At 39.3% G+C, this 26,003-nt stretch overlaps 1 protein-coding gene across 4 annotated transcripts in view; it reads right to left on the minus strand.

Annotated features, from left to right (window-relative positions):
• PRKN (parkin RBR E3 ubiquitin protein ligase) overlaps positions 1 to 26,003 on the minus strand; it is a 1,413,696-nt gene that overhangs the window by 860,797 nt on the left and 526,896 nt on the right. For 3 of the 4 annotated variants that reach the window (XM_021936901.1, XM_017957437.1, XM_017957439.3), the window contains one exon: positions 20,060 to 20,181. In XM_021936901.1, the coding sequence (XP_021792593.1) occupies positions 20,060 to 20,181 (122 nt within the window). The remainder of the gene's footprint in view (positions 1 to 20,059; positions 20,182 to 26,003) is intronic. The other variant, XM_017957438.1, reaches the window with a different exon arrangement.

Here is a 26,003-nt window from a genome sequence, read left to right on the forward strand (position 1 = left end):
CTGTCTGTTGTGATAATGTGACAATTCCAAATGAAAGTTTTCTCCTCCTTTTTCATACTTCTCCCTTCCCCACATTGACTGAATGATACGTTGTCTGTTCATTTTGTTTCAATCAAGTAGTTTTCAAATTTTCATGGCAGGGGAACTGAGTTAACCAATACATACATAGGCTAATTAACTTTCAAGTGGGCTTTATGGTGCATACAATCAAGTGTGTTATACAACAGGGAACGGTGGGCTCCCCTCCCTCCTGTATCTGAATGAGTGAGCACCTAAATGCATCCCTGTATATTAACTGGACAGCACAACAGCCCCAACTAGACCAGAGACAGTAGACACCAAAGAGGACATCAGGGAACAGGCAAAATCCAAACAACATGATTCTAGTTTAAACTGGATTGGCCTAATTCTCAGGTGAAAATGTGTTTACACAATGCATCCCTGCAACATTTGTAAGCTTACTGGTTCCTTTAACCATGTTCGATTCAGAAAGAACACGAAACAGCCCATAACAACACAAACAAGTGAAGATATCTGTGGAGAGGAGGGGGCTGACCAAGAAACAGAAAGGTAGCATATGTTGACCCAGTCGGGGGTGACGTTCCAGTCCCAGGTCAGTTCCCGAAGTTTTATGTGCTTGCTAGAGGCAAGACACCCACCTGTTTCTGAGCTTTCCAGCAAGCATAGCAAAGGGAAGTGGGATTACCTACATAAATCACACAAAGCATTGGCTTATTTCTTTGCTATTTCTGATACTGAAACCAAAGAATACAAGTGGGTGCTTCATGTTACCAACATTGGCAGGTGAGCTGAAAAAGGATGATGGTCATATTGGCTCTGAGTCACTTACAGCTTCTACTTCAGATAATAGATTTTCACACATAGTAGGTATTAAATCCTTTTTGAATTTAACGGGGCAAGGGAAGATAACCAGAAGATGAAGAAAGAAAGAGAAATAAACACATACAGAGGGTCAGGCTTGGACAAATATTGACACTGTGTTGTATAAGAACCATGGAACCCAACATAGTACATCTGAGACACAAAATAACAATGACAGCAACCACAAAGAGAAACATAGGGAGAATCAGGGAAAGAAACTAAGAATCGTAAGTAGGAATCACTAAGTAGGAATCAGGTCCTGAGTAAATTGCTTAATGTGCATTTGATTATTTATTCCAGCATTGCTTATCAGCTTCCAACTATCCCTGCCCAAGAGAAAAGTGCACAGACACACTCAGATTTAGGGGTAGAAGTTGAGGATAAGAAAAGAGGTTCCAAAAGGTTAAGGATCTTGCTGAAGGTCACACATTTAGGAAGAGGAACTTGGTTACCTTATCAAAAACAGGAAATCCATTCTCAGTTTGATAATGAGTCAGATATTGGTGAGACATTAATCCTAGAATGTATACAAACATTCTCAGTGATCTGAGTTCCTGGCGTATTTTCTTTTGTATTGCAATCTCACAAATAATGTGTAGAGAAAGAAAGGAATTGCATGCAAAGTGTGTTCTTTTTACACACTTAACTTTGCATCCACCAGTTTCTACCCTGGACAAGGACAGGGATTGGAGTTGTTATTTGCTGTATTAGTGCTGTACTAGTCCTCTTTTTGATGGTTCCAAATACACTACACTCTAGTCATTAAACACAGATGTTGCCTGGAGATGAAACACTACACTTCAAATCATGATTCAATCTGCGTTTACATTTAGAATGGGCATAAACTTGAGGAGAAATGCTGTATTCAGAGGTATTGAACACAGACTTATAAAATATAATAGAATTTTATATTACATGTAACAGTGTCTCAGCCTGAGGACAAGTGGCACCAGCTCTAGTTGCAGGCATGCTGAAGCCTGTCTATAGGACTGGACAGGGTGGATCTACTGGGAGTCTACTGACATGGGACAGTGAAGAACCACCTGGGAAAACATCATTGCGTGTCAGGAGGGTGTGCAGGCATCCAAGCATGATCCAAATCTAACACTTCAGTGTGAAACATGGGATGGCAAGTTATTACCACTCAGCCAGTTCCCATGGGCTCATCCCAGCATCCTCACAGGAGTACACGGGAATTTTTCTCTTATTAAAACATGTGTGGGCATACCTCATTTTATTGCACTTTTACTTTATTGTAATTTGCAGATATTACCCTTTTAACAAATTGATGTTGTGTGGCAAGCCTGCTTAGAGCAAGTCTGTTGGCACCATTTTTCTAACAGCATATGCTCATTTTTGTATCTTTGTGTCACATTGTCTTAAATGTATCTTAAATTTAACCTTCAACTAAACAACTATTGTATTATTTGAAACGTTCAAGTAAACTAAAGTTTTGTAAAAACTACTTTTCACCTACTTTATTGGGTCATTTCTGACAACTTTCTTTTTTGTTTGTTTGTTTGTTTTGTTGTTTGTTTGTTTTGGTGCTTTTCTGCCGACTTGAAGAAATAATTATAAAAAAGAATTTCTATAAATGTAAGGATACTTGGTTAATGTATATTTGCATTTCATTGACAAAATAACATTTTCCATAACCATGTGGTCTCAAGCAGATAAATTCCTGTCCAGAAGCACGGTGCTTCCTTCAGCATTTAAATGTCGGGAGGCCCAGTGTGTTCTCACATTAAGAACCACATGCATTGGAAGGTGGCTGCTATTCAGATGGGGAGGATGTAAGAGGATGGAGAACAAACGAGGTCCTAAGGAGACATGTAAGGCATTGGGGCTTCTTCTGCTGCAGAGCCCAGACTGCAGCCCAAAGTGATCTGAGACACAGCTGCTACTGACACGGAACTCACATAGGCCACATGGAGCTGTTCCATGGCCATCATCATCTTCTGGTGGGCCTCCTCGCCGACCCACTCTGAGGATGAGAAGGTGAGGGAGACGTCCTCGACAGATGGCAGCCTAGGAAGTGGGTTTCTCTGTGTAAGAAAGTCACCTCCCCTCCTGTCTTGGTATAGGGTGGGAAAGACTGAAAGCCTCTCTGTCTTATAAAAATCAAATATTTCTGGCTCCAAAATTATATGCCAAAGCATACGTCTGGGAAGGAATTCAATATGGTGATAAAACCGTAAGTTGGGAAGCTAACAACCTTGGTCCTGGTCCCAGATCTGATCTATCACTGCTGGCTGCATGACCAAGGCAAGGCCTGTCTCATTTTCAAGCTTTGGGCTCAGTAACCATAAAACTTTGCTAACACTTGAATTGCTGCAGTATGCTACCCCCCCCATCCCTACCATACACCCCATTTCTGCAATAGCCAAGTAAATTTTTTCCAGCTCCTCTTTCTTCCTAGTTTTAGAAAAGTACTCTTAATATTTTTAAAAATCCGAACAGGAGCACATGACTGCCCCAGGGAGAATCCTCTGAACTAGTGCTATCTAAGAGAATTTTCTGTGTTGACAGGTATGCTCTATATTTGTAAAGTACAATGAATGCAACAGCCACTAGTGCAACTGCCCAGTGAGTCCTTGAAATGTGGCCACTGTGGCTAATAATCTGACTATATAATTTCCTTTAATTCATGAAAATTTAAAAAGTCATATGTGCCTAGTGACTGATATGTTGGACAGCACAGCTCTGCATCAACTTTTGCTAATTAATGCATATATCCAGGATCTTGTACTTTACGTGTCCTTTTAATCAATCAAATCCAATATTCAATAAGCAAAAATTACTGATTGCCTAATAGGAGGCTTCACAAAAGGGCTGAGTCTAGTGAAGTAACAAACATCCACCGTCATCTCTTTCTCTTGATTTCTTCCAATATTTCCAAATTTGGGCTTGCCCCGCTGATATGGTTTGGCTGTGTCCCCACCCAATTATTAGTTCCCATAATCCCCATTTTTCAAGGGAGGGACTCGGTGGGAGTCCCTGAATCATGGGTGTGATTCCACCCATGCTAGTCTCATGATAGGGAATAAGTTCTCATGAGATCTAATGGTTTTATAGGAGGCTTTCCACTTTGCATGGTTCTCATTTCTTCTCTCTCTTGCTGCCCTGTGTAGAAGGACACGCTGCTTCCTCTTCCGCCATGATTGTAAGTTTCCTGAGACCTCCCCAGCCACGCGGAACTGTGAGTCAATTAAACCTGTTTTCTTTATCATTACCCAGTCTCTGGTATTTCTTCATAGCAGCGTGAGAACGGACTGATAAATCCAGCCTCCTTTGACTTCCCTTTTGCTGATCCCTACTGGAGTTAAAGATGCACATTTCACATGTGCTTTAAAGATTCTGAAATCTACATGATTGGAGTAGGCCGGGCAATATTGAGAAGTTTTTGTATATAAATCTTTGAGAAATTTAAAGTAAACTACTTTTCTCCACTTTTTAACAATATGAGTTTCTTTCTCCTAAATGAGGCATTTATTTCAAAATTCGTATTCATAAAACTGTAACCTTAAAATAAGGGGGGGTGCTACTGACTGCCTTGGTCTTCTGTTCTGACTAATCTTAACAAAGAAAGCCTCATCTAATAAAGACGAAATTGGCATTGTTATGAAACTTGGATTGGGCTCTGCTTCTGAACATATATATTGATATTTTCCTAGATTTGTGATATTATTTAGTACATATTTCACCTAAACTATGTATTTCACAGCACATTTTCCAATGTTATGGATATTTTTTTCTAAACTCCTCTTAATTTTCCAAGTTCAATACAATGCATAGCCATTTGAAAACAAATGCCCACTAAATTTCAAGCTGTACAAGGTAAACTTACTTTTCTTTTCCCCACTAAATGATAAATTAGAATAATATATAGAACCTAACATTTGAAGCAGTTCACTCTCCTGCCACCCCTTCTTCAAAATCATAGGTTTCCAAATAAACGAAACAAAAACTTACCACTGAATACCCTGCTCCAAATTAAACATAAAGTAAACAAAGTCATGATTAAAAGTTTTCCATGTTGCCGAAGGAAACAAAACAACAGGAAGGACAAGAGCTCAGGTCAAGAGGTTCCAGCGTTATCTGCATCCTTCATTGTAAGTGATTTCAAAGTCTTTTTCCCTCCAGGAAAAACTAGTAACAGCTTAGTCTAAATGACAGTAGCTCTGTGGTTTCAAGGGTCCACATTTCAGCTAATTTTCAGCTCTTATTATCTTGATACCATGAGACGGAATTTAATAGATGGCTGGAACATCTATAACATGACATTTACCAAAGAATGTGTCAGCGGCATCCACGGCCTCAACAAAGATGGAGCCTCCAAAACATAAATCAAAGAAACATATAAGAACATCTTAGAAGAAAAAGATGACAGTGATCCTGCAGGTTTAAAATATTTTAAATGCCTTAGGGACTCTACGGAGCAAGTCGTGTTAAAAATAATGACGTACCAACTAAAGATATTTAGCTCCCTGCTAAGAGAAGAGGCAATGTAGCAGAATGAGAAAACCTTTACACTTTTTTCAAAACATGTGGTTCGAGTACCCACCTCATACTGTTCCTTTGGTAATTCTCTTATTCTCTGTGAACCTTGTATAGTTTTCTCGGGTGTAAAATAGTCACAGGATCCCAACCTTAACCAATTCACGTGGTTATCAACTCAATAAAGACAATGTGTGTGAAAATACTTTTTCAGCTGTGAAAGGCTCCACATGAAAGGCTGATGTAGAATATTAAACTGGAGGTTTCAATTCAAGCACCAGATACAAGAGATACTATAAACCAAAAGAGGTGCTGATTGCATATGTGAATTTACAGATCTAAAAATCACTGACGTAATTCTTTTAACAGACTTTTTTTTTTTTTTTTTTTTTAGCAGTTTTAGGCTCAAAGCCAAATCGAGCAGAAAGTACATCCTTTTCTTCCAAACATGGGCTATTTTGAAACATCTCATGAACATCGTGTTTATAGAGATTGGTTTGTTGGAGTGAGTGGAGATAATGTTTGAAGGCGATTTCTTTGTGGAAGAAAAGGGCTTCAGTGGAAGGACTCTACTCAGAGAGCTTGGCTCTTCTAGAGTTAAGGAGAAACAGTGATATGATTTGGATCTGTATCCCCACCCAAATCTCATGTTCAATTGTAATCCTCAGTGTTGGAGGTGGGGCGTGGTGGGAGGTGATTGGATCCTGGGGGCAGTTTCTCCTGGATGGTTTAGCACCATCCCTTTGGTGCTGTTCTTGGGATGGTGAGTGAGTTTTCACGAGATCTGCTTGTTTAAAAGTGTGCAGCACATCCTCCTCACTCTGGCCAGGTAAAACATCTCATACGTCCTTTGCCTTCTGCGATGACTAGAAGTTTCCTGAGGTCTCTGCAGAAGCATAAGCCACTATGCTTCCTGTACAGGCTGTAGAACCATGAGCCAATTAAACTCTTTTTCTTTGAAAATTAACCAGTGTCAGGTACTTCTTTATAGTAAGGCGAGAACAGACTAATACAGAGAGTGAGTTCAGGTCTGAGCTGAGTCCCTCTTGATGGTGTTAAAGGCTAGCTACTTTGTTGGTACAGTTATATTGGGTTTAGTCTGTGATCCCGGAGTTTGCTAAAACCAAATATGTATGAGAATGCCCCATGGAAAACGAAAAAGAGCTGCACCGAAACCACTTTAGTTTCTACCCAAGACGTCCTGGAAGACCAAGGAGACTCCAATAGAGAAAATCAGGGTGGATAACAGTGAAAAACCAGCAGCTGAGAAAGAAGTGATCACTGGAGGAGGAACATCAGTATATGCTTGGAGGTGAAGCTGACATTTCCTCTGGTGACCTCTAAACAACTTGTACAGGAGCCAATGAGATAAAATCTGCTTTTCACACTTCTTACACCTGACGGCTTAAACATATCCCATGACAGTGTCAGCTGAGTTAGAACTTTCCTGTGCCCTCTTGCTAAGCTCCTAAATTGTGCTTCAACACCGAGGTAGCAGAAACAGAAGAGAGCAAAATGGCAGCACAGGAGAGAAGCTCAAGGTGGGGAAGGACAGAGGATGCCCCCCACCCCAATATACATCACCCCTCCAGCAAGTGCCCAGGCTAATGCAGGCCCAGCAGGAGTACATGGCAAGCTTTTTATTTGTGTAGTTGGTTGTTTTCAAGAGACTGGACACTACTATCTACTGAAATAAAGTTGTATTTGAAACTTAAAGTTATCCATTTGGCCCCGGGAGAAAATCTATTAATATAACATGACATTTACCAAAGAATGTGTCAGCAGCATCCATGGCCTCAACAAAAATGCTGACTGCCAAGAGGACATGGAAACTCCTTTAGAGGAGACAAAAGAATGCTCAGTAAAATGAACCACCTCCAGATACAGCGTGATGGGTCACGCAGTTGAAGCTATAAAAGGTTTGCCTTGGACATTAATGTGGTTTGGCTGTGTCCCCACCCAAATCTCATCTTAAATTGTAACTCCCACCATTCCCATGTGTCATAAGAGGAACCCAGTGTAGGAGCCTGAATTATGGGGGCGGGTCTTTCCTGCACTATTCTCATGATAGTGAATGAGTCTCATGAGATCTGGTTACTTTAAAAAGAGGAGCTCCCTACACACACTCCTTTTGCCTGCCGCCATCCACGTAAGACATGACTTGCTCCTTTGTGCCTATCACCTTCCACCATGAGTGTGAGGCCTCCCCAGTCACGTGGAACTGTAATTCCAATAAACCTCTTTCTTTTGTAAATTGCCCAGTCTCGGGTATGTCTTTATCAGCATACAGACATACCGGGAGCTGCTTTACAAAAATCACCAGTAGGCATGAAATTTCCAGTGGCTCAACACATCCCACTGTGAGGAACCCTGGTGATAAGCTCAGTGCCTGACACAGCGGCCACCATACCTGCTCACTCTGAATGGCCATTTCCAACCCTGCCTCTTCATTCTCCAACCTGAACACCAGCACCATTCCACAAAGAACGCCCTGCATACATACTGCCTTTTCCCTCTCTACAATCAATCCTGGATCAGTGTCCACATAGGCCCTATCTATGTTCCAACAGCAATCTCCTGGTCCTACTTCAGAGCACATGCACAATCTAATTTCAAGATCTTCTTTCATAGTCTTGCCATACCTTTCGTGGCTCCAAAGTTGTTCTTAGGAAAGAAAACTTCTTTGAGGCGGGAGAATACTCTGTCCCTTTTTTATGCTTGAGTCATAAGTTTAGTACAGAAGGAAAGCCCTAGGAAGTAAATCATTGTAGTTGCTTTAAACATTTGAAGAGCCTACAGATTGAACGTTCCTTAGATTTCATTTTTTTTAAAGAAGAAAACTAGAAGTTATGGGTGGAAACAGATTTAGGTCAGATAACTTTCAAGTTCTTTAACAATGAAAACAGTTTTGTGAAAAGCAATGACTATTCTTTTACTCAATGTGCTCTATCAAAACTCAGATGACTAAAATCCAAGCATATAAGAGTAATTATCTTATATAGGATGGAATTGAGTTAGATGACTGCAAAGTTGATTCCTATTCTAAGATTATGGAGAGGCCAAGGCATACAATGACTATGATATCATTCATTATCATAGTTATTGTATACCTTGGCATACCATTCATTTACTTCATGAAACATCTTAAACATCTACTATGTAGCAGGCACTATGCTAAGCACCAAAGTATGCTCCCTGCCCCAAGGAAATGAATTTAATAAGGGAGCCCAGTACCGGGGGACCCAAATCATAAAGACTTAATTTTTTGGACACACTGCATTTATTTTGTGAAGTCTATCTGTTTATGCAAAGTTTATATTTTTATAACATTGAACAATGTATAGATTATGTCATATTGGTTTACACTGTCCTTTATCTAAACTACTTTAAATAAAAATATCCTATTCAGAGACAAAGACACAGAGCAGGGTTCTCATTTGTTTGTAGCACATTATGGGAGGAGGAGAGTTCATGTGTCCATGAGATGCTACTGCTAGCCTTAAATTATGGCCATCTCTGAGTGTACACTTATTAGCATGGCATTCTAAATTAATATGAAATTCTGTATGCACAACTGAAGATTCATAACACATTAAAAAAATTAGGGTCATTCTGAAACTAGACAAAAATATCATTTTTTGAAACTAGCTGTGAGGACCCATAGTTCAATCATACTAAAAAAAAATCACTAAAGTGTTTTAATCATACTCAGAGGTACAGGTGGACCATGCCCAGTGCATGCCATAGACTGGCATCAATGAGTATGGTTCCCTACAACAAACCCACTTGGCTAACTAGTCACTTTACAAATCATATTCTATGAGTGTTTCCCTTTTAATTTTCATAATTTCGTTTTTCCAAGTACGCCAATACTCTTCCATTTTCTCTTCAGCAAGGGAACACTCCATGTTTCACTTCTTATCCAGTTCTAGAATCTTAATCCCCACTTTAGAGAGTCCAGTGAATTTTGCTCTTTTCAGGAAAAGCCTGCAGAGTAAGTGTCAACTCTCCCTCAACCTTATAAGAAAACTAATGTGACTCCATGTGAGTGCTTTCAGCAAGAATCTAAGCTCAAGTTCCCCAGATTAAACTCTCAGTTTGGTTTCTTTCTCACTGGGTGACCCAAGTAAAGTCAATTAACCTCTCCATTTCCCACCCGGCTTTAATGATGCATTTATGCAGGTAGCTGGATATTCCCAGATAGAAAGCATGCATGCATATATTCATAACCAAAACCCATACCACAGTACTGGTCTGTACTGGCTTGCCTCATTCTGAAGCAGTATTTTCAGGGAGACTCCCCTGCCCCACACATTTTATCACTGTAAGATAAGATATTTGTTTCTTATAAAGCATCAACAAAGGATCTACTATGTAGGTAGAAAAGGCTACTAAATTCTGTTTCCCCAGTGAGATTTTTGAGCCATTCACTTCTTAAGCGCATAAATTAACCCACTGCCCTACAGATCTATTTTTTCACTTCTACAAGTCTTGATAAAGCTTCTAAGTGGTCAAATGGATAATATGTCAGTTTCACTCTGCAGAGAATCAGGGAGGTACATCTATGTGTAGAAACAGGCACTGGAAAAGAGTAGCATTTCACACACAAAAACAGTTTCAAGGCTAGCCAAGACTCTAGTACAGGCAGAGTGATACAAATAGGGCATAGAACAGCAGGGTTTTCAGGCAGTCAAGATACTGATGAGTTCAGGAAAGTGGTCTAAAATGGTGACGCATTTACAAATGTGATAGTGACTGATCATTGCCAACCCAATGTGCTTCTCACCCTCTATCCTTGTTCATAGGAATCCGATTTTTATTGGAGATGGAATGGGCCCAGACTAGGGGATAAAATAGGATTGGTCTAAGCCAAACATGGCAAATCTTTCCATTTGGCAAACACTTGCTTGTCAACATGCTTTGTTATTATCACTGGCCATACAGCCCAGTGATAAATGATGAGATGTAAGGAGAGGCCTATTGGGAAGCTTCTAAGAATTATCTTTTTTATTTTGGTTATTTTTATGTATTTATTTATTTTTGAGATGGAGCCTCACTCTGTCGCCCAGGCTGCAGTGCAATAGCGCAATCTTGGCTCACTGAAACATCTGCCTTCTGGGTTCAAGTGATTCTCCTGCCTCAGTCTCCTGAGTAGCTGGGATTACAGGCACATGCCACCACAGCCAGCTAATTTTTGTATTTTTAGTAGAGACAGGGTTTCACCATGTTGGTGAACTCGATCTCAAGTGATCCACCCACCTCAGCCTCCCAAAGTGCTGGGATTACAGGTGTGAGCCACTGCGCCCAGCCAGAATTATCTCTTTTATATAGAAGAGAGGGGCACTGCTGTTCCCGTTGTTATCCTGCTTGCACACAGAATTGATGCCTTGATGCTCGGTTCTATGCCATGAAGGACAGTGGCTAGTAAAGCTAGAAACAGCCCTGTCAGTGCGTGAGTCAACAAGAATGTCCTGATGGGTTTGCCTGCTATATGAGTGCCTGCTCACTGCAGGAGACAGCATCATGAACCAATAAAACCCAGTTATTAAACATGATACATGTATGTAACTGTAACGTAAAATGAAATAATAAGACATATGAAAAACTTTCTTTAGAGAACCTTATTTTTTCCTTTATGCTTTGAAGATATTTTAGGTTGACTTTTCTCAAACTCTTCTATGTAGTGTCAAGAAATATTTCTCTTATAAATATTTTTAAAATGTATCATCCTGCACAATGAATAAAATTATAGATCACTTAACCAATTTCCAATTATCTAAATTAGTGGCTGCATGTCACTACTAGCTGACAAACTTTGAAAAACTTTTAATACATTTCACATAAAAAGTAAGTAATATTGGCTTGGTGTACCTCATTGCCATAATGATATGCATATGTGAAATTAGAAAAAGCACTATACAAATATCATAACAATTAAATATTTAGGTAAAGTCTGAGCTTAGCTCATGATTTATGGTAAGCATTCAATAAATTACAGGATTTTTTCTTTTTTTCTTTTTTTTTTTTTAAGACAGGGTCTCACTCTGTCCCTCAGGCTGGAATGTGGTGGCATAATTATGGCTCATTGCACCCTTGACTTCCCAGGCTCAATGGACCCACCTGCCTGAGCCTCCCAAGTAGCTGGGACTACAGGCACATGCTACCATGCCCAGCTAATGTTTTCATTTTTTATTTTTTGTAGAAACAGGTTCTCACTATAATAGTAGTCACTCCTCGTATACATACAACAAATCCATGTACTTTGGAAGTAATGCAATAAGTAACATGTTTAAAATATATACACAAACTTTTTCAGAATAACATGCTTTTAACTTCCTGCCCACAATTTTGAGAATTTCAAACTAGCAGGATGGGTCAAGAGCATGGCTGGGTATCAAAGCAAACACAGTGAGACACTCTACACAATAAAATGCAAAGTGACATCTGGTATGTTCCCATCTCTCCAGGGACCTCATGATGCTGAGCTTCTGAGCATTCTAAAGGTAAACTCGGGGAACTTGCGTCTGCAAGACTGACTTCTTTTTCTCTCTCCCTTTTTCTTAAAGAGTAGTAAGTAAAATCATTACCAAACAAACAAACAAAAAATCAGTTACTATTACAGAGGGATCTCTATATAAAGAAGCAGTGAAAGGCTACCACTACTGTGGTCTGGATGAAAATAAATAGCTGGATTAAAAAGTCGATGAATTACTAACATTGACCCACATTTCTCTAGACTTTAATTAATTGAAATCATCTGAATGAATAACGTGATGAATAAAATTTTCATTCTAAAATATTAGGCATAGGACAAAGGCTCTCAACGTAAGCATTTCTGTGATACAGAAGAGTAACAATGAATTGGCTAAAAGTGCCCGGAGCTCAGCTAGATAGCATTTTACTTATTTCAGATCAATGCTGGGTTTCTCTCTCTTTGCCAAAGCTGAATGTGCATCACTCTGGCTTTTGTCCAGGTCCCCACGTAGACTTTGATAAAATACTTATTTGGTCCACCTTTGGCTCTCACCCTTCCCTGAACTCTTTTATCCCCTCCATCCTGTTCTTCTCTTATCTATGCCTCTGCTCCGCGAGATCCTCAGTTACATATTGGAGGAACCTTTGAGAGCCATTCCAATGATCTGATGCTTTCCCAAAAACTAGTGTCTTTGAGCAAATGAAGCTTTTGTGACCCATGCATGTGTGTCCTCTGGCCATTTGTAGGAGTTGGTTCTAGGAAGGCTGCTGAAAATCCATTCACCAAAGGCTGATTCACTGGTTGGCCAACTTACCTAATCATTTACTCAAAAGGTCTAAAATTTATGAACTGCACAGTATGGTCTTTGGTGTCCTGAGCTCTTCAGGTCTCCTCCCGGCCCCTCAGTGTGCAGCTCCATGGAGCTGCTGCAGAAGGGAGCAGGGGCATAAACGATGGACATCCCTAAAGTGTTTATGCCGCTCCTAGGAAGAGAAGAGGTGTTCACCTATAACCCGAAAAGTCCTTGAAATTCAATATAAAATATAGAAGATCCTAAAAAACTGATTACAAGAAACGTATTTTTGGTAAATCGACAAACAAAGAAAATGATTTGGAAAATGTGTTTTAAATCTGGAGGAACAGAAAATAACTAAAATAGAGATTAGAAAGAAATCGGTATAAGCCAAGAGTTCCCATATGGAATTATGAAGTTTAGGTTATATTTATAATAATAGATGTAAAAGTATATTAAAGAAGAAAACCTTCTTAAGAAGATGAATTCACTTATATTTCATAACTTTCAACAAACTGATCACTCATTAAAATCTGCTAAGAAAATATTGACTATTTTGAGAATAATCAAATCAGATACAGAATACAATCAAAATATTTGAATAAATTCCAAAAGAATGTTCCAAAACAGTATTATTCCTTATATTAGTAAATGTGGTAAAATCAGCAAAATAATAAGTGAGAAAATTCAATGGTATCCATATGAGCTGTGTGTTGGTGGAAAAGAACATTTACTGGTTTGAAACCCAGGCATGAATTATCAAAATGAGTCTCAAGAAAATGACAGTAGCAGCATTAATTTATAATTTTAAATTGCTTCTACTGGCTGATACTGATGCCCTGAAATGGTTTGGATCAACCGTTTTTAAGTAGACCCCTTTACATATATATTGTATATAGTATGCAAATTCTAAATGTAAACTATCAAGAATAATACATTTATAAAAACTAAATCATCAACATTTTAAGTTCTTTATGGTAATGTTTTTTTAATATGTTTATTATGTTTTTTATATGTTTATTTTTACCTTAACCTGGCTCTTTTACAAGTATTAGCTTTGGTAAAAGGGAAAAAGAAAAAAATACTTCAACTGTTCTCACTTCTCTGTCGACTGGCTCTTCGCGATGTGAGTGTGCATCATTTGTGTGTGGATGAGAGTCCATGATAAGGACCAAGGAGAACACAAGCAAAGAGAGTGGGCGTTAAAAGGAGATGAAGTGAGAAGCGTCCACAAGGCCAGGAGAAATCTCGGGGCAGAACAGATGGCGGCATGACGGGCGACAGAGACCACGGGGGCCACCCTGGCTTTGGCAGATGCCAGACATGCATTGTGTTCTACACACGTTCCACCCTGGAGCTTACGAATCCACACAGAAACCAGCTTCACTGTAGGTTTAACACTGTAACATGATGTAAAACAGAATGCATGGTGGCAGGTTCCACCCTCACCATTGGGACATCCAAAACATGCCCTACGATACTGTCAATAACATAAAATAATGTGTGATGCCTCCTCCGTTGTGCTTTAAAAGCACTGAAATGCCTGATAACCAAATCTACAGTAGTAAGCAAAGAGGGGATATCACACACTTAGGCAAAAACACCCCATGTGAAAACTAGAAAGTAAGCTTAGGTCTATTCTAAGACTTGGATTTCTTACATAAATGTGAGAGTAATTTTGATAACAAGAGAAGTAAGGAGACTCCTGACTAACAATTAATCTGTAACAAATATGAAGTTTAGGAATGATTACACATTTAGACTGTATTTCTTAATAAATTTCCTCACATAAATTGTGCCTATCTATAAACCAATTTTAAACAAAATCCATCATGCCAGGCACTTTACATCTTACTCTATTTATTGCACCATTTCTCATCAGAAACCTTTTAGCTTTAATGCTCTTCCATGGCAGAGTATCTCCTTAGAGTGGCATAGATAAAGTTCTTTCTGAGATAAAGTAATTATAGTGTTTGTGGTGGGGGGTGGTGGAAATCACCCAAAGTTCTTGGCTGCAGTAATCTCCTGGCTTCTGATTCATTTTAAGACTAATAAACTGACTACAAACAAAAAGATGTTAATGGTGGATAACTCTGGTTACCTACAGGTTGTCCTGGAGGGATTAGTAATTCGGAACCTTAATCATACCTAGAGTCCTGGAGGATTTTGCTCCCAGGAAAATATTCCAAAACCAGATGCTATAGGTGCTCTCAGCTCACTTCTATGTCAATTCTATCTTCTAATTATTATTAAAGTCAATCAAGTATTTCACTCTTGAATAGCCTTACTATATTTTAAGTCAATTTTCTGTTCCAAAGACTAGTCAGTTACTTTCTATCCCAGGAGCTTTGCTTTCTTGAGGAGGCACAAGTCACTTGAAATATGGACTATGGCCAAGATGATGATAGTAGCAAGGGACAGGACTCCTCAGACATGCTCAGAAAGAGCACTGTTAGAATGTCATGAGAAGCCTTCAGGGGAAGGAGGAGGCTTGGTCTCTGGCTCATGCCAAGGGACAGACTTACCATCGTCATGGAGTCTAATTAACCTTACCAGCCCAGTCAAAATCATTAAAAACTAATACAGTCTCTGATAAGGTTTGTTTATATAAATTGGTGCTAGGGAAATAATTCAAGGAAACAATGACATGGGTTATTTTAAATTAATAATTTCATTGGTCAGGAATCCAATCAGAATTATATGACACATATAAAACAACCTCCCTTGTGTGTTCAACCCTGTCTCATTTCTGCATGGACCTCGGTGGATGACTTTTGAAGAAGCAGATGAAAACTGAATGCTTGCCAATTAGCCACTGTTCACTGTTTTCCAGTAAACGTTCATATTTCTAAAGGATTATGGTCTAGTTCAAACTCTGATCAAGGTCACCATGAAAGAAAGAGGATATTCTGATATGGAGATGAAGAAAACTTGGAGTCTGGGTTGTTTCCCAACTTACCTATGAGGTTAGGTGAAAAGCTCAGACATCAGTTCTTCATGCCTAACATCAGGACAAAATTAACTATCCATCTTCCTTTACAATTTATTAGAGTATCATATTAAATGTGAAACATGATTAAACTGGAGCATCACATTTGAAAAGCAACTCATTATTATTACATGCAAATTTTAAATAGTGTTCAGGAAATGTTAGAATTATGAATATATCACCAATACAAAATTTAGAAGATTACCATTTAGACTCATGATGTGAGCGGATCTTGTTGCAGACTGATTTCTCCAAATAAGAAAAAAAATACAATTATGTTTTCAAAAATAACCTGGGCAGTTACCAGGTTCCAGTTTTCCTCCTTAGGTATAAAAATCCTGCCGAAGTTCAGATAAACCACATGCTGCTCACCTGTAACTAGTCAGCCATACAAGATCCTATATTGCATTTTTGTTCCTGATCAGAGACAATTATGTAAGTTATTGATCCTTATAAAGTTTGAGAAAATGAAACCTCAGAATTGCCTGTTATTCACAGAGCAATCTGTACACGTGGCAAAGTTTAGCACTTGCTCCATTATTGCAAAGCCTAAATTTGCAGGTGAATCAGCAGTGTGACTGGTCAGCTGATCCACAGAAATATTATTTGTAGGTGTTACTGAATGTGTATTTTTGTTATTGAAAATTGAAACATCTCATCATCTCTTCTCCTATGGACTAGCTACACTATATCTAGTTACTGTACTAAAATATGGATTATATAAATTATCTTTAAATTATCTTTGATTTAATTGTCCCTAAATCCATAAGCATATTTTTTTCAAGAGTACGTTTCAGTGATATTTTAAGTACAAGGGAAGTAGTTAGAAAATAGAACACTGTTTACTAGATTTGTATAGTGAGGACTATATCCTAGTAAAGGCCAGGGCTATGGAAAAATACAGAGTAGATTTTTCACTCCTGGCTTAGATATTTATGAACTGTGTAACTCTGGGCTCATTACTTAACCTCATGGAGTCTCTTCATAAAAACATTGGATAATAGCATCTACTTTGCAGGACTATCATGAGAATTGGAGAAAAACAGAAATACAATATAAAGATAAGGAAGAAAATCAGTACACTGTAGTGAAACCATCATACTTGCTATGATTAATTTCAATATATGATGCCAGGCAGAATTTCTAAAGGGTATGAATTTATGGAATCACGCAGAAAATTTCAAATACAAATGCCATTCATTCAACATTACTTAACTTGTGTCCTTCTATGGACGAGGTACTTTGTGAGGTGTTAAACATAAACTAGAGACCCAAGCTGAAAGTTTTCTGATCTTATAACAAGGTTTACAGGCTCTTCCAACATAGACAAGTAAGGACACTTTGGTAGAATGGAGAGCAGGAAGTGAATGATACCTGCAATACTGGAGTTGACAGTTTGGCCCCTCAGGGTATGAAATGAAGAGAGGAGAGACAAACAGCTCTAGAAAAGCTTAAGAGAAGAGTCAATGATATGCAGAGCAGAAAACAGTGCTGGGGAAGAAACAGCGTGAATTTAAATATCAAAGATGGAGCATCTCTGGGAACTGAGAAAAATCCCAGGTGGTCATATGACTGGGCTTTAGAGATGGAGGTGGAGCCGAGACTATGAGACAGAAGGACTGATCATCCCTCCCAGGATGCTGGGCCAGGGGAGCAGGGTGGCATGACATCATCAAGAGCCTCAGCCTGAGATGGAAATGGTCACAGCCTCTCGATGCAGAGCAGTAGACGTAGGGGTGGTTTTACTTCTCTGAAATAAGTTAGCCAAAGTCTACACTGATTTCACACATGTGTATATATAAATATATATATATACACACATACATAAAATGGTAATATTAATAGAATAACAATAAAGAATTTAACATTTCTAAATATTTGTGTTCTGGCTACTGTTCTAAGTCCTCTTCGTAAATGAGCTAATCTTCACAATAGGAAATAGATACTATTGTACCACTGAATAGACATTACCAAGTTGACATAGGTAAGAGTGAAGGAAGCCAGGATTCTAACTGGGCTGACTGGCTCTGGAAGATTCTCTCAGGCTCACATGTCATCGCCTCTCAGCCATGCCTTACTGTTCCTGAAGATTTACTACATGTCAGGCTCTGCTAAGCACCTACTATTAATGTACCATTTAAAGCCCACAACACTCTAGTTTGGTTTGTTATGTTTGGGCAGATGCTGCAGGTTGTTTTTCTTTCTGTTTTTCTATTTTTCTCCCACACAAAGCATATTTTACATGAGAAATCCCATGTAAAATTCCAGATTGATGATTTACCTTGATTGAAAAGCAAACAATCCAGTCATACTGAGTCTCCCTCTCACCTCTTGCCAGCAACCAGCAGAAGCGACTTCTCAACATGAATTCCACCTCGCCCTTCCATAACCGTCCTCACTGCCCCTACTGCCCATATCTAACCTAACTTCTCATCACCCGAGTGATCACTGTGGACATATGAGTACATGACACCTATTGTAATTATATCTGTGTGTTAAAAACAAACAAACAAACAAAAAAAAAAAACACTAAAAAGCTGTAGGACTTAAATGTTTAGATTAGGCAGTCCAGTTCAAACTCCAAGTCCACACTCATAAGCTCCTCTTTTCTTGGGCAAATGCCTTAATCTCTTTAAGCCTCATTATCCTCACATCTAAAATAGGGTTACTAATAATGCTTAACTGAGAGTGTTCTTATGAAATAATTAAATCAGATAATGCCTGAAAAGAAGTTAGCTTGGAATTCAATATTAATTTTTATTGCTATTTTTACCGAGAATAGCAGGAAGTTGGTATAAATAGGTCATATACGCCATCTAAAGCAATCAGGACTTAGGCGCAGATTGGGGTAGATGAGGTTGTGTCTTGTGTAGAAAAAGGCAGAGGAGAGGGCAGATGAAAGCAACCCCTCGGGGGACGTTGGGCCTGCAGCATGGTGCCCGGCAGGAGCGCTGCCAAAGAACCGGCCCAGAAAGAGCCCAGTGGTCATCATTCCTGTGCGGCTTTGACTCTGTAAATGAATTTCTCTGCACAGCTGAAATGTTCGTCAAAGTGAAACACGGAATCACAGCTTTCTGTGATTCCACCATTTTCTCAGGCCCTGAGACCATGGATCCATGATTTCGCCTTCATTAGGTGGATCTTTTGAGTTCTTTCACAGGCCCCGTAACACCCATTCTACAGGGCTGCCACCTTGACCCTAGCCCACAGCTCCTCATCTGTGAACCAGATGAATTGTGCCTTAATTCGCCTCTTTGTCTTCAACCTGTCCCCATCTTCAAGCCCAATGGCAAATTCTTATAGCCTGAACTGTCCTCAACAGCGTTTGACACATCACCTTGGTTTATACAATTTTGCTGTGGTTTGCATCAGCCTGCAGAATAGAATCTGAACGTGTCAGTCATCGCTGGGGTTTCTGGCTGGCACCTGGGGTATTTATTCACACTCGCGCACCTGACTGCCCCCAGCACTGTGTCCATGACACCTCCGTGTTTGTGCTCTCTCTACCGCGTGGAATGGACGCGCTCGGCGTGCATGCCCTCTGTTGCATCCACATCACATCCAGCCAGATCCCATGCAGCTACCGAGCCGGAACCTGACACTTTCTATCAGGGGTCAGCAAACTTTTCCTCTAAAGAACTAGTGAGTATGTATTCCAGGCTTCGTAGGCCACCCAGTCTGTTTCCCAGCCACTCCACTCTGCACGTAAAGCAGGAAAGGAGCCATAGGCAACATGTACAGAAATGGGTGGGGCTGGCTCTCCATTAAACTTTATTTATGGATATGAGAATCTAAATTTCATGGGTCACACAATGTTATTCACCTTTTGATTTTTCCCAACCATTTGAAAACGTAAAAACTATTTTTGGCTCATGGGCTGTACAGAAACAAGCAGTGGCCACAGCAGAACTTAGTTGACTGACTCTTGCTTTATATGCATACTGTGTGCTGATCCATACTCTTTTTTCACTTTTTAAAATTAAGGTATAACTTACATTTAGTGCACCAATCTTAACCAAACATCCCAGTGAATGTTGACTTTTGTAGATAACCATGCTACCATCACACAGATCAAGATACAAAACATTTCTAGGAGCCTAAGGTTCCTAAATGGTCCCTTCTAATCACACCGTAACAGAAGACCAACCTCTTTTGGCTGCCAAAGCATTCTCCATGCTTCCTTTCATAGGCCTGGATACAGTAATGGGGAAATGACCCTGTACAATCTAAACTTTCACAGAGCAGAAAGAAATCCAGAAGACAAAGCCGCATAAATGAAACTTCGGCTATCATTAACTACCACAAGCACGGAAAAGAATGTCTTTTCAAAGACGGGCGATGTATGGTTAGAAAAACAGAAAGGCAATGTGTTAGTACACATTCATTTTCCTGGCAGTCTCATGCTGACACTGCATTTCCTTACCTGGGTCAAGGTGAGCGTTGCTTGTCTGCAGGTGCTGCACTGTACCCTGAGTTTTCCCGGCTGCACTCTTTGACAGGGGCCTTTGCAATACACATAAAAGCTGTTGTAGATTGGTCTATCTGCTGGGGAAGAAAAAGCAGACGAAGTGGCTAACAATGTTGAATCCAAATTGAGACAAGAAACTCTTTAAAAGCTTGTTAGAGGCAAATTTTAAAACTCAGTCCTTAGGAACATTTTGAAACATTACTGGAATAAATATTCCAATGAGAATACAACAATTTAATTTAGAAAATCTAACTTTATGCTCCAAGAGTGAAATCTTTTCTTTCTCTTGCCAATAGCCCTGTGACTTACTCAGCAAAGTATGCAGCCTACTGCCAAAAGAATCGGCCAAGTGTATCTCCACACAGTAAAGTCAAAGGCGCTCTTTGCCGTGGAAGTTTTAAAAGATGACAGGAATTCTTTCAGGAGGATCCTGAATTCTATTTCATGCTTCTGGACACAGTTTTGAAGACCGTAGATTTTTCCTCATAAAATCTTATTTATAGAGAAAAACCAGCCCATTTCTCGTGATATAAATGATACGATCACAGTTTGCTGGGCTTCCAGGGATGACTTTTCAATTCACAGTCACACATAAAATAAGAAAAGAGGCCAACCCTGAGGAAGTTTCACAGACCAAGCAGCTGTATACAGAAATGGATGGTTTGCATTTCATTTATGATCTAACTAGGCAAACACCATTCAAATAATACACTTTCAAGAGGAAAAGGTGAACAAACAACTAATTCAATAGTTCAATCTCAGATCATTTCTCTCAACTGTCACCATATAGGGATACTCTGTAAACTAGGGAAATTTAATCATCTTATACTTCCATATCTGTTAAGAATTAATTTTATTCATAAGCACTTACCAGAAATACAACCTCCTTCCTGAATTTCTAAATTTTGAAAATTACTAAATAGCTTTTTCTTTCAATCCTTACCTGGGTGGGATAATATAACAGATCATGACATAAAAGTTTCTTTGAAATTGTACTATAATCATCAGAGGCATCTAGAGATAATAGTTAAGTTTTATTTTTTAACATTTGGAACGAAAATCTTCAGCCTTGCAAATGCATATTGTCTATTAAAAACAACTAGAATAAAAATAATGAAAAAAATGAGAGATTCTAAAGTCCTTTGCAGCTTCATTTGTTTCATGAATTTACAAAAAGAGCTTTTGCAGACATATTGGATTATCATTTGTTGAGCTACCTTTGCTAATACTGTAGGTGACAATACCTTGCAAAATCTGAAGCACAACAAAGACATAAAGTTTTATAGTTTTATCATTTGTTTGCAATATATTTTATAATTATTACTCTATAAAGATTACTATTTAGTTCCCAGTGGGAAATGGAAGATAAAATGTAAATACATGTATATATTGATGTGAAAGTACTATTTTCTGACACTTCTGTGCAACTTTAATGCCTTAATGTACAAGATATTCAAGTACATAAATATCACATTGCTGTTAGCAAACATAATAATGACAGAAAATGTTTCATGTGTAATATAAATGCAGCATAGAACCATGTATTAATGTTATAGAAACATTTGTAACAACTGACTGAAATATCTGTAATATATAAGTAAATGTTAATAGAAGTATCTGTAACATAAATATTTGCAACATGCAGAGTATCAAAAGATCACCAGAACTGTGATAATTTTGATGTGCACTAAGAAGTGCTTAGTGAAGAAGGTAGGAACCTTTACTGTTAAAACCTTTATCAGCAATATGAACAAATCCAATTTCACAATTTTTATAACCTACTGTAGGGGTCAAACAATAAAAAAAAGAGGAGGAAGAAAAGTAACGGGAAAAGCAAAAGCTTTGCAAGGCGAGTCAGGGTTGTGAAGACACTAGCGTTGTTGAAAAGCATATTAGCAAGAGTTTTACAATATTAAAAGAAGCATCTCAGCAATTGTAGGAAACTAAATGACTCTTGTCTCTCCCATAGGGCAATAGTGATGTTTGCAATATTGTTTCAGCTAATGATATATCAAAGCAGAATCCGAAAACTAAGGAACTCTTCCACCTCTGAACGCTACAACTTTCACTAAAGTCCTTCAGAAGTTATTCAGAAAATACTGCATGCCAATGTCCGTGCCCTAGAAGCATACAAGATGACATGCAATCTATTACACACATTGCTTTCCAGACCCAGCCGCAAGTTGGGGATTAATAGCCAGTCTAAGGAAGATCAAGGTCAGGCCAGTCCTGGCTGTAGCAATTTTCAAGCTGTTGGCTCCACTTGGTCAAGCAGCTGGGGCATCAGGCAAATCTTGAGAGCCCCTCCAGAATGGCTTCCCCATTTATTTGGCTACATAACACAATTAAAAGTTGGCAAGGTTTTCTGTGTCATGCTGTGACCCAGACAGGCATGAAAACAAATAACACCCCGACAATCTTCTGGGCAATGTTCCCATCGGCCTGGCTGAAGGGCCTAAGGTAGAAACTCTTGAATATGGAGTCATAACTCTTAGAGGAATGGCAAGGCAATTCCAAAAATGACCTGAAAAACCTTTCTCGCGGTATGTAGCTGTCTCTAGTCAATAGCATGAATCTCCCCCTTTCACTTCTTCTTGGATCTTAAAATTCCTTTTCTCTCCTAATCAACTCTTCTGTATGGCAGCTTCTTCATTTTCCCAATAACTAAAGTAGCTTATGTTTGTGTTCCTAAGAGTTTCCTCTTTTTGTATAGTAAGTTTTGAAACACAGATATATCAAAAGTTGTACAAATCACATCCTTCATTGTAATTCATCACTTGCAGACATTTTGCCATGTTTGGGGTCCCCGTGCACATGTGTGTTCATATAGCTATACACGCATATACTACATGTATAAACTATTTGGTTGAAGGAGTTGTAATAAAGTTTCTGACATCATGCTACTTCACTCCCAAATTCTTCAATATCCTAAAACTAGGGATATGTTTCATCTAAAACCATGTAGTTTTTTAAGTGATTTGGTTATTTTGGTAGTTCTATTCATAGACTAATCAGGTATACTTTAAGTAGGCACTACAGACGACGACAGTGGTTTGTAAGCTAATAAAAGATGACAATCCAAAATATTGGGGATCCTCCAGTCAAACCAGTTTAGGTGGTGCTAAGTGAAGCCACATTAAACAAGTCCCCTTCTCAGAGCTATGTGACTGTAAGAACGAAAGGATAAACCACAGTACATCTCAAACTTCCCCTGACCACAGAAGCCTTCCTGGAATGCTGCATCGTGAGAAACTATACTTCTCAGAAAAAAGACAATTTAGAAAAAAATATCAGATGAAGGATTCAATCCACTTACAGGGCTTGATTTACAGAAAGTGAAACTGGTCATGTTTATAAACCCAGATTTAGCAGATTCTCCTGGATACCTGCCTACGGCCAAGTTCTTCCACCAACCCAAAACATCAAAATATAAAATATAATTATTTTGTCATGTGCCAGAAGGTTAAGTCTACTCGTGTAACGATTTTGCAAATAAAACATCTTAATTTCATTCAGAAGTTTTTTGTTTTTTGTTTTTTGTTTTTTCCTGCGGAGAAGTTAAAAAGAAAAACACACTGAGTTCAGGGACCTTTTGAAGTGTGAGTCACTGAGCGGCCATTCAGAGGTCCACTGGCTTTCTACCATTCCTTAGCCTGAGAAGTCCATCTTCATCTTCTTCTTCTTCTTTTTTTTTTTTTTTTTTTTTTTTTGAGATGGAGTCTTGCTCTGTCGCCCAGGCTGGAGTGCAGTGGTGCAATCTCAGCTCACTGCAACCTCCTCCTCCCGGGTTCAAGTGATTCTGCTGCCTCAACCTCCCAAGTAGCTGGGACTACAGGCACGCACCACCATGCCCAGTTAATTTTGGTATTTTTCCTAGAGACTGGGTTTCACCAGGTTGGCCAGGATGGTCTCAATCTCTTGACCTCGTGATCCACCTGCCTCAGCCTCCCAAAGTGCTGGGATTACAGGCGTGAGCCACTGCGGTGCTGGGATTACAGACATGAGCCACCGCAGTGCTGGGATTACAGGCATGAGCCACCATGCCCAGCCAAGTCCATCTTCTTCTTAGTTTTCTCTCCCACTTTGCCTAACAGAATCGTCCGTCAGATCTTCTCTTTTCCTTTCTTTTCTTGGTCAAAAAAGTTGCTGAAATAACAATTTTTACAACATATTGAAAAGAGCCAATATTTGAAAATATCTTTTATTTGCTTTGGATTTTTTTTTAGAACCCAGCATAATCTTTACACTTATCATTTTTCTTTTATGTATTTTAGATAATAGGCTTAAGGGTTGAAGACATGATACTTACGAAGAGTCATTCTGATTCTAATGGAAACTTTTCATTAACCTCAGAAGTTTCCATCACTGGTTGTCACTGAGAATTTAATTGCTTGGATAATTTGTTTTCTAGGTGGGGAGAGAGTAAGATTGAACATATTTCATACCGTGGTAAAATACTGTTCAGTATCAACATATTGTAAAAGAGCAAAACAGCAGGAAGAGGACTGATTTTAACTGATATTTATCACATGAGCTATTAAAATATTGAGAACAATGTCACCCAAGAGAATTCTCTGCAATGATGAAAAAGCTCTCCATTTGCACTATCTCATATTAATATATATACACACAGAGACACACACACACACTTAGATAGCATATGTAGCCATTAGCTACAACAACCTATGGAGAACTTGAAACTTGGTGGGGAATTACTCTGTGAGTTTTATTAAAGTAGTTTCAATTTAAATAGCTGCATGTGGGTAGCAGCTACCAAACTAGAAAGCACAGAATAAGAGAATAAAAAAACACTGGTGTGTCTGGCCCCCTCTTCAACTGACAATGCGGAGACTCTCTGGGCAATGAAACAGCTTGTTTTAATCTGCATTCATATAAAAACAACGTTGGCCCAAGAGAAGGGGAAAGAAGAAGCTGTTACTTGTGGCATTGGGAGTAGGTCAGAGACGGGCGGAGCTCTGTAGTGCTAGGGGCAGAGGAAAGCTTCTTGCCACCATGTGCCCCTATTTCCTACACCAAGGGGATCAGTTCTTGAGACACACCTGGACAGCAATGGCCCCATCTCCATTTCCATCACCACTTTTGAAATCTGACCCATATGCTCAAGGTACAGTTAGACTGGCACTTCCTGTATGATTTCTGCCCTAGATTTCCTTTATCCTGATATTTCCCTAACAATGACATCTAAGATAAGGAAAGTAGCCAGTGCAGTCTTGTCCTCTTTGAGCAGCTGACTTGCACCAACACCACAGAACCAGCAACTGATAAGGAGCTGCTGGCATGAGGCGTCCTCCCCAGCCTTTGCCCAAAGCCCCCGACATTGCCAAGCCTGGCTATCGGTGGTTTCAGCTCCTTCCCTCTTTCCTCCTGACTACAGAGTTGTCCTTGTTTCTTACACATCAGGAATACTGCTGGTGGTGTCATTAGCTCCCATTTTTCAGTCACACCTGCCATATTCCCTCAGCTCAGCCCTGCCCCTAGTCACGTAGGGAGTTACCTCAGTCCTGGTGTTGCCGAGGCATCTCCTGTGGAATAGATGCATGGCCAGAGCCTCTGGACCCGTGACAGGGATCTGGTCAGAAGTAACAGCAGGGACACTCATCATCAGCCAGGATTCTTGCTATTGTATTTCTGGGTGCTGGCCTTCAGCAGAGCTTGACCACATTTGCTGGAATACATGTCTCCACAAGGAAACAACCAATATGTAACAAATGAACAGCATCGGCACCACCTCTGACGTCCCCAAAGCGCTTCCTTACACATTATGGAGACAGAACCCATTTTTCTTCGTGTTGACTGAAGGCATTCATTGGTTCTAGTTTAACTGATATCTACAGAATTAGTCTAAAGTATTTCTACATGAAATTCATTTGGAATGGAC

The sequence above is a fragment of the Papio anubis genome, chromosome 6 (assembly GCF_008728515.1).
Source record: "Papio anubis isolate 15944 chromosome 6, Panubis1.0, whole genome shotgun sequence".
NCBI classification, from domain to species: Eukaryota; Metazoa; Chordata; class Mammalia; order Primates; family Cercopithecidae; genus Papio; species Papio anubis.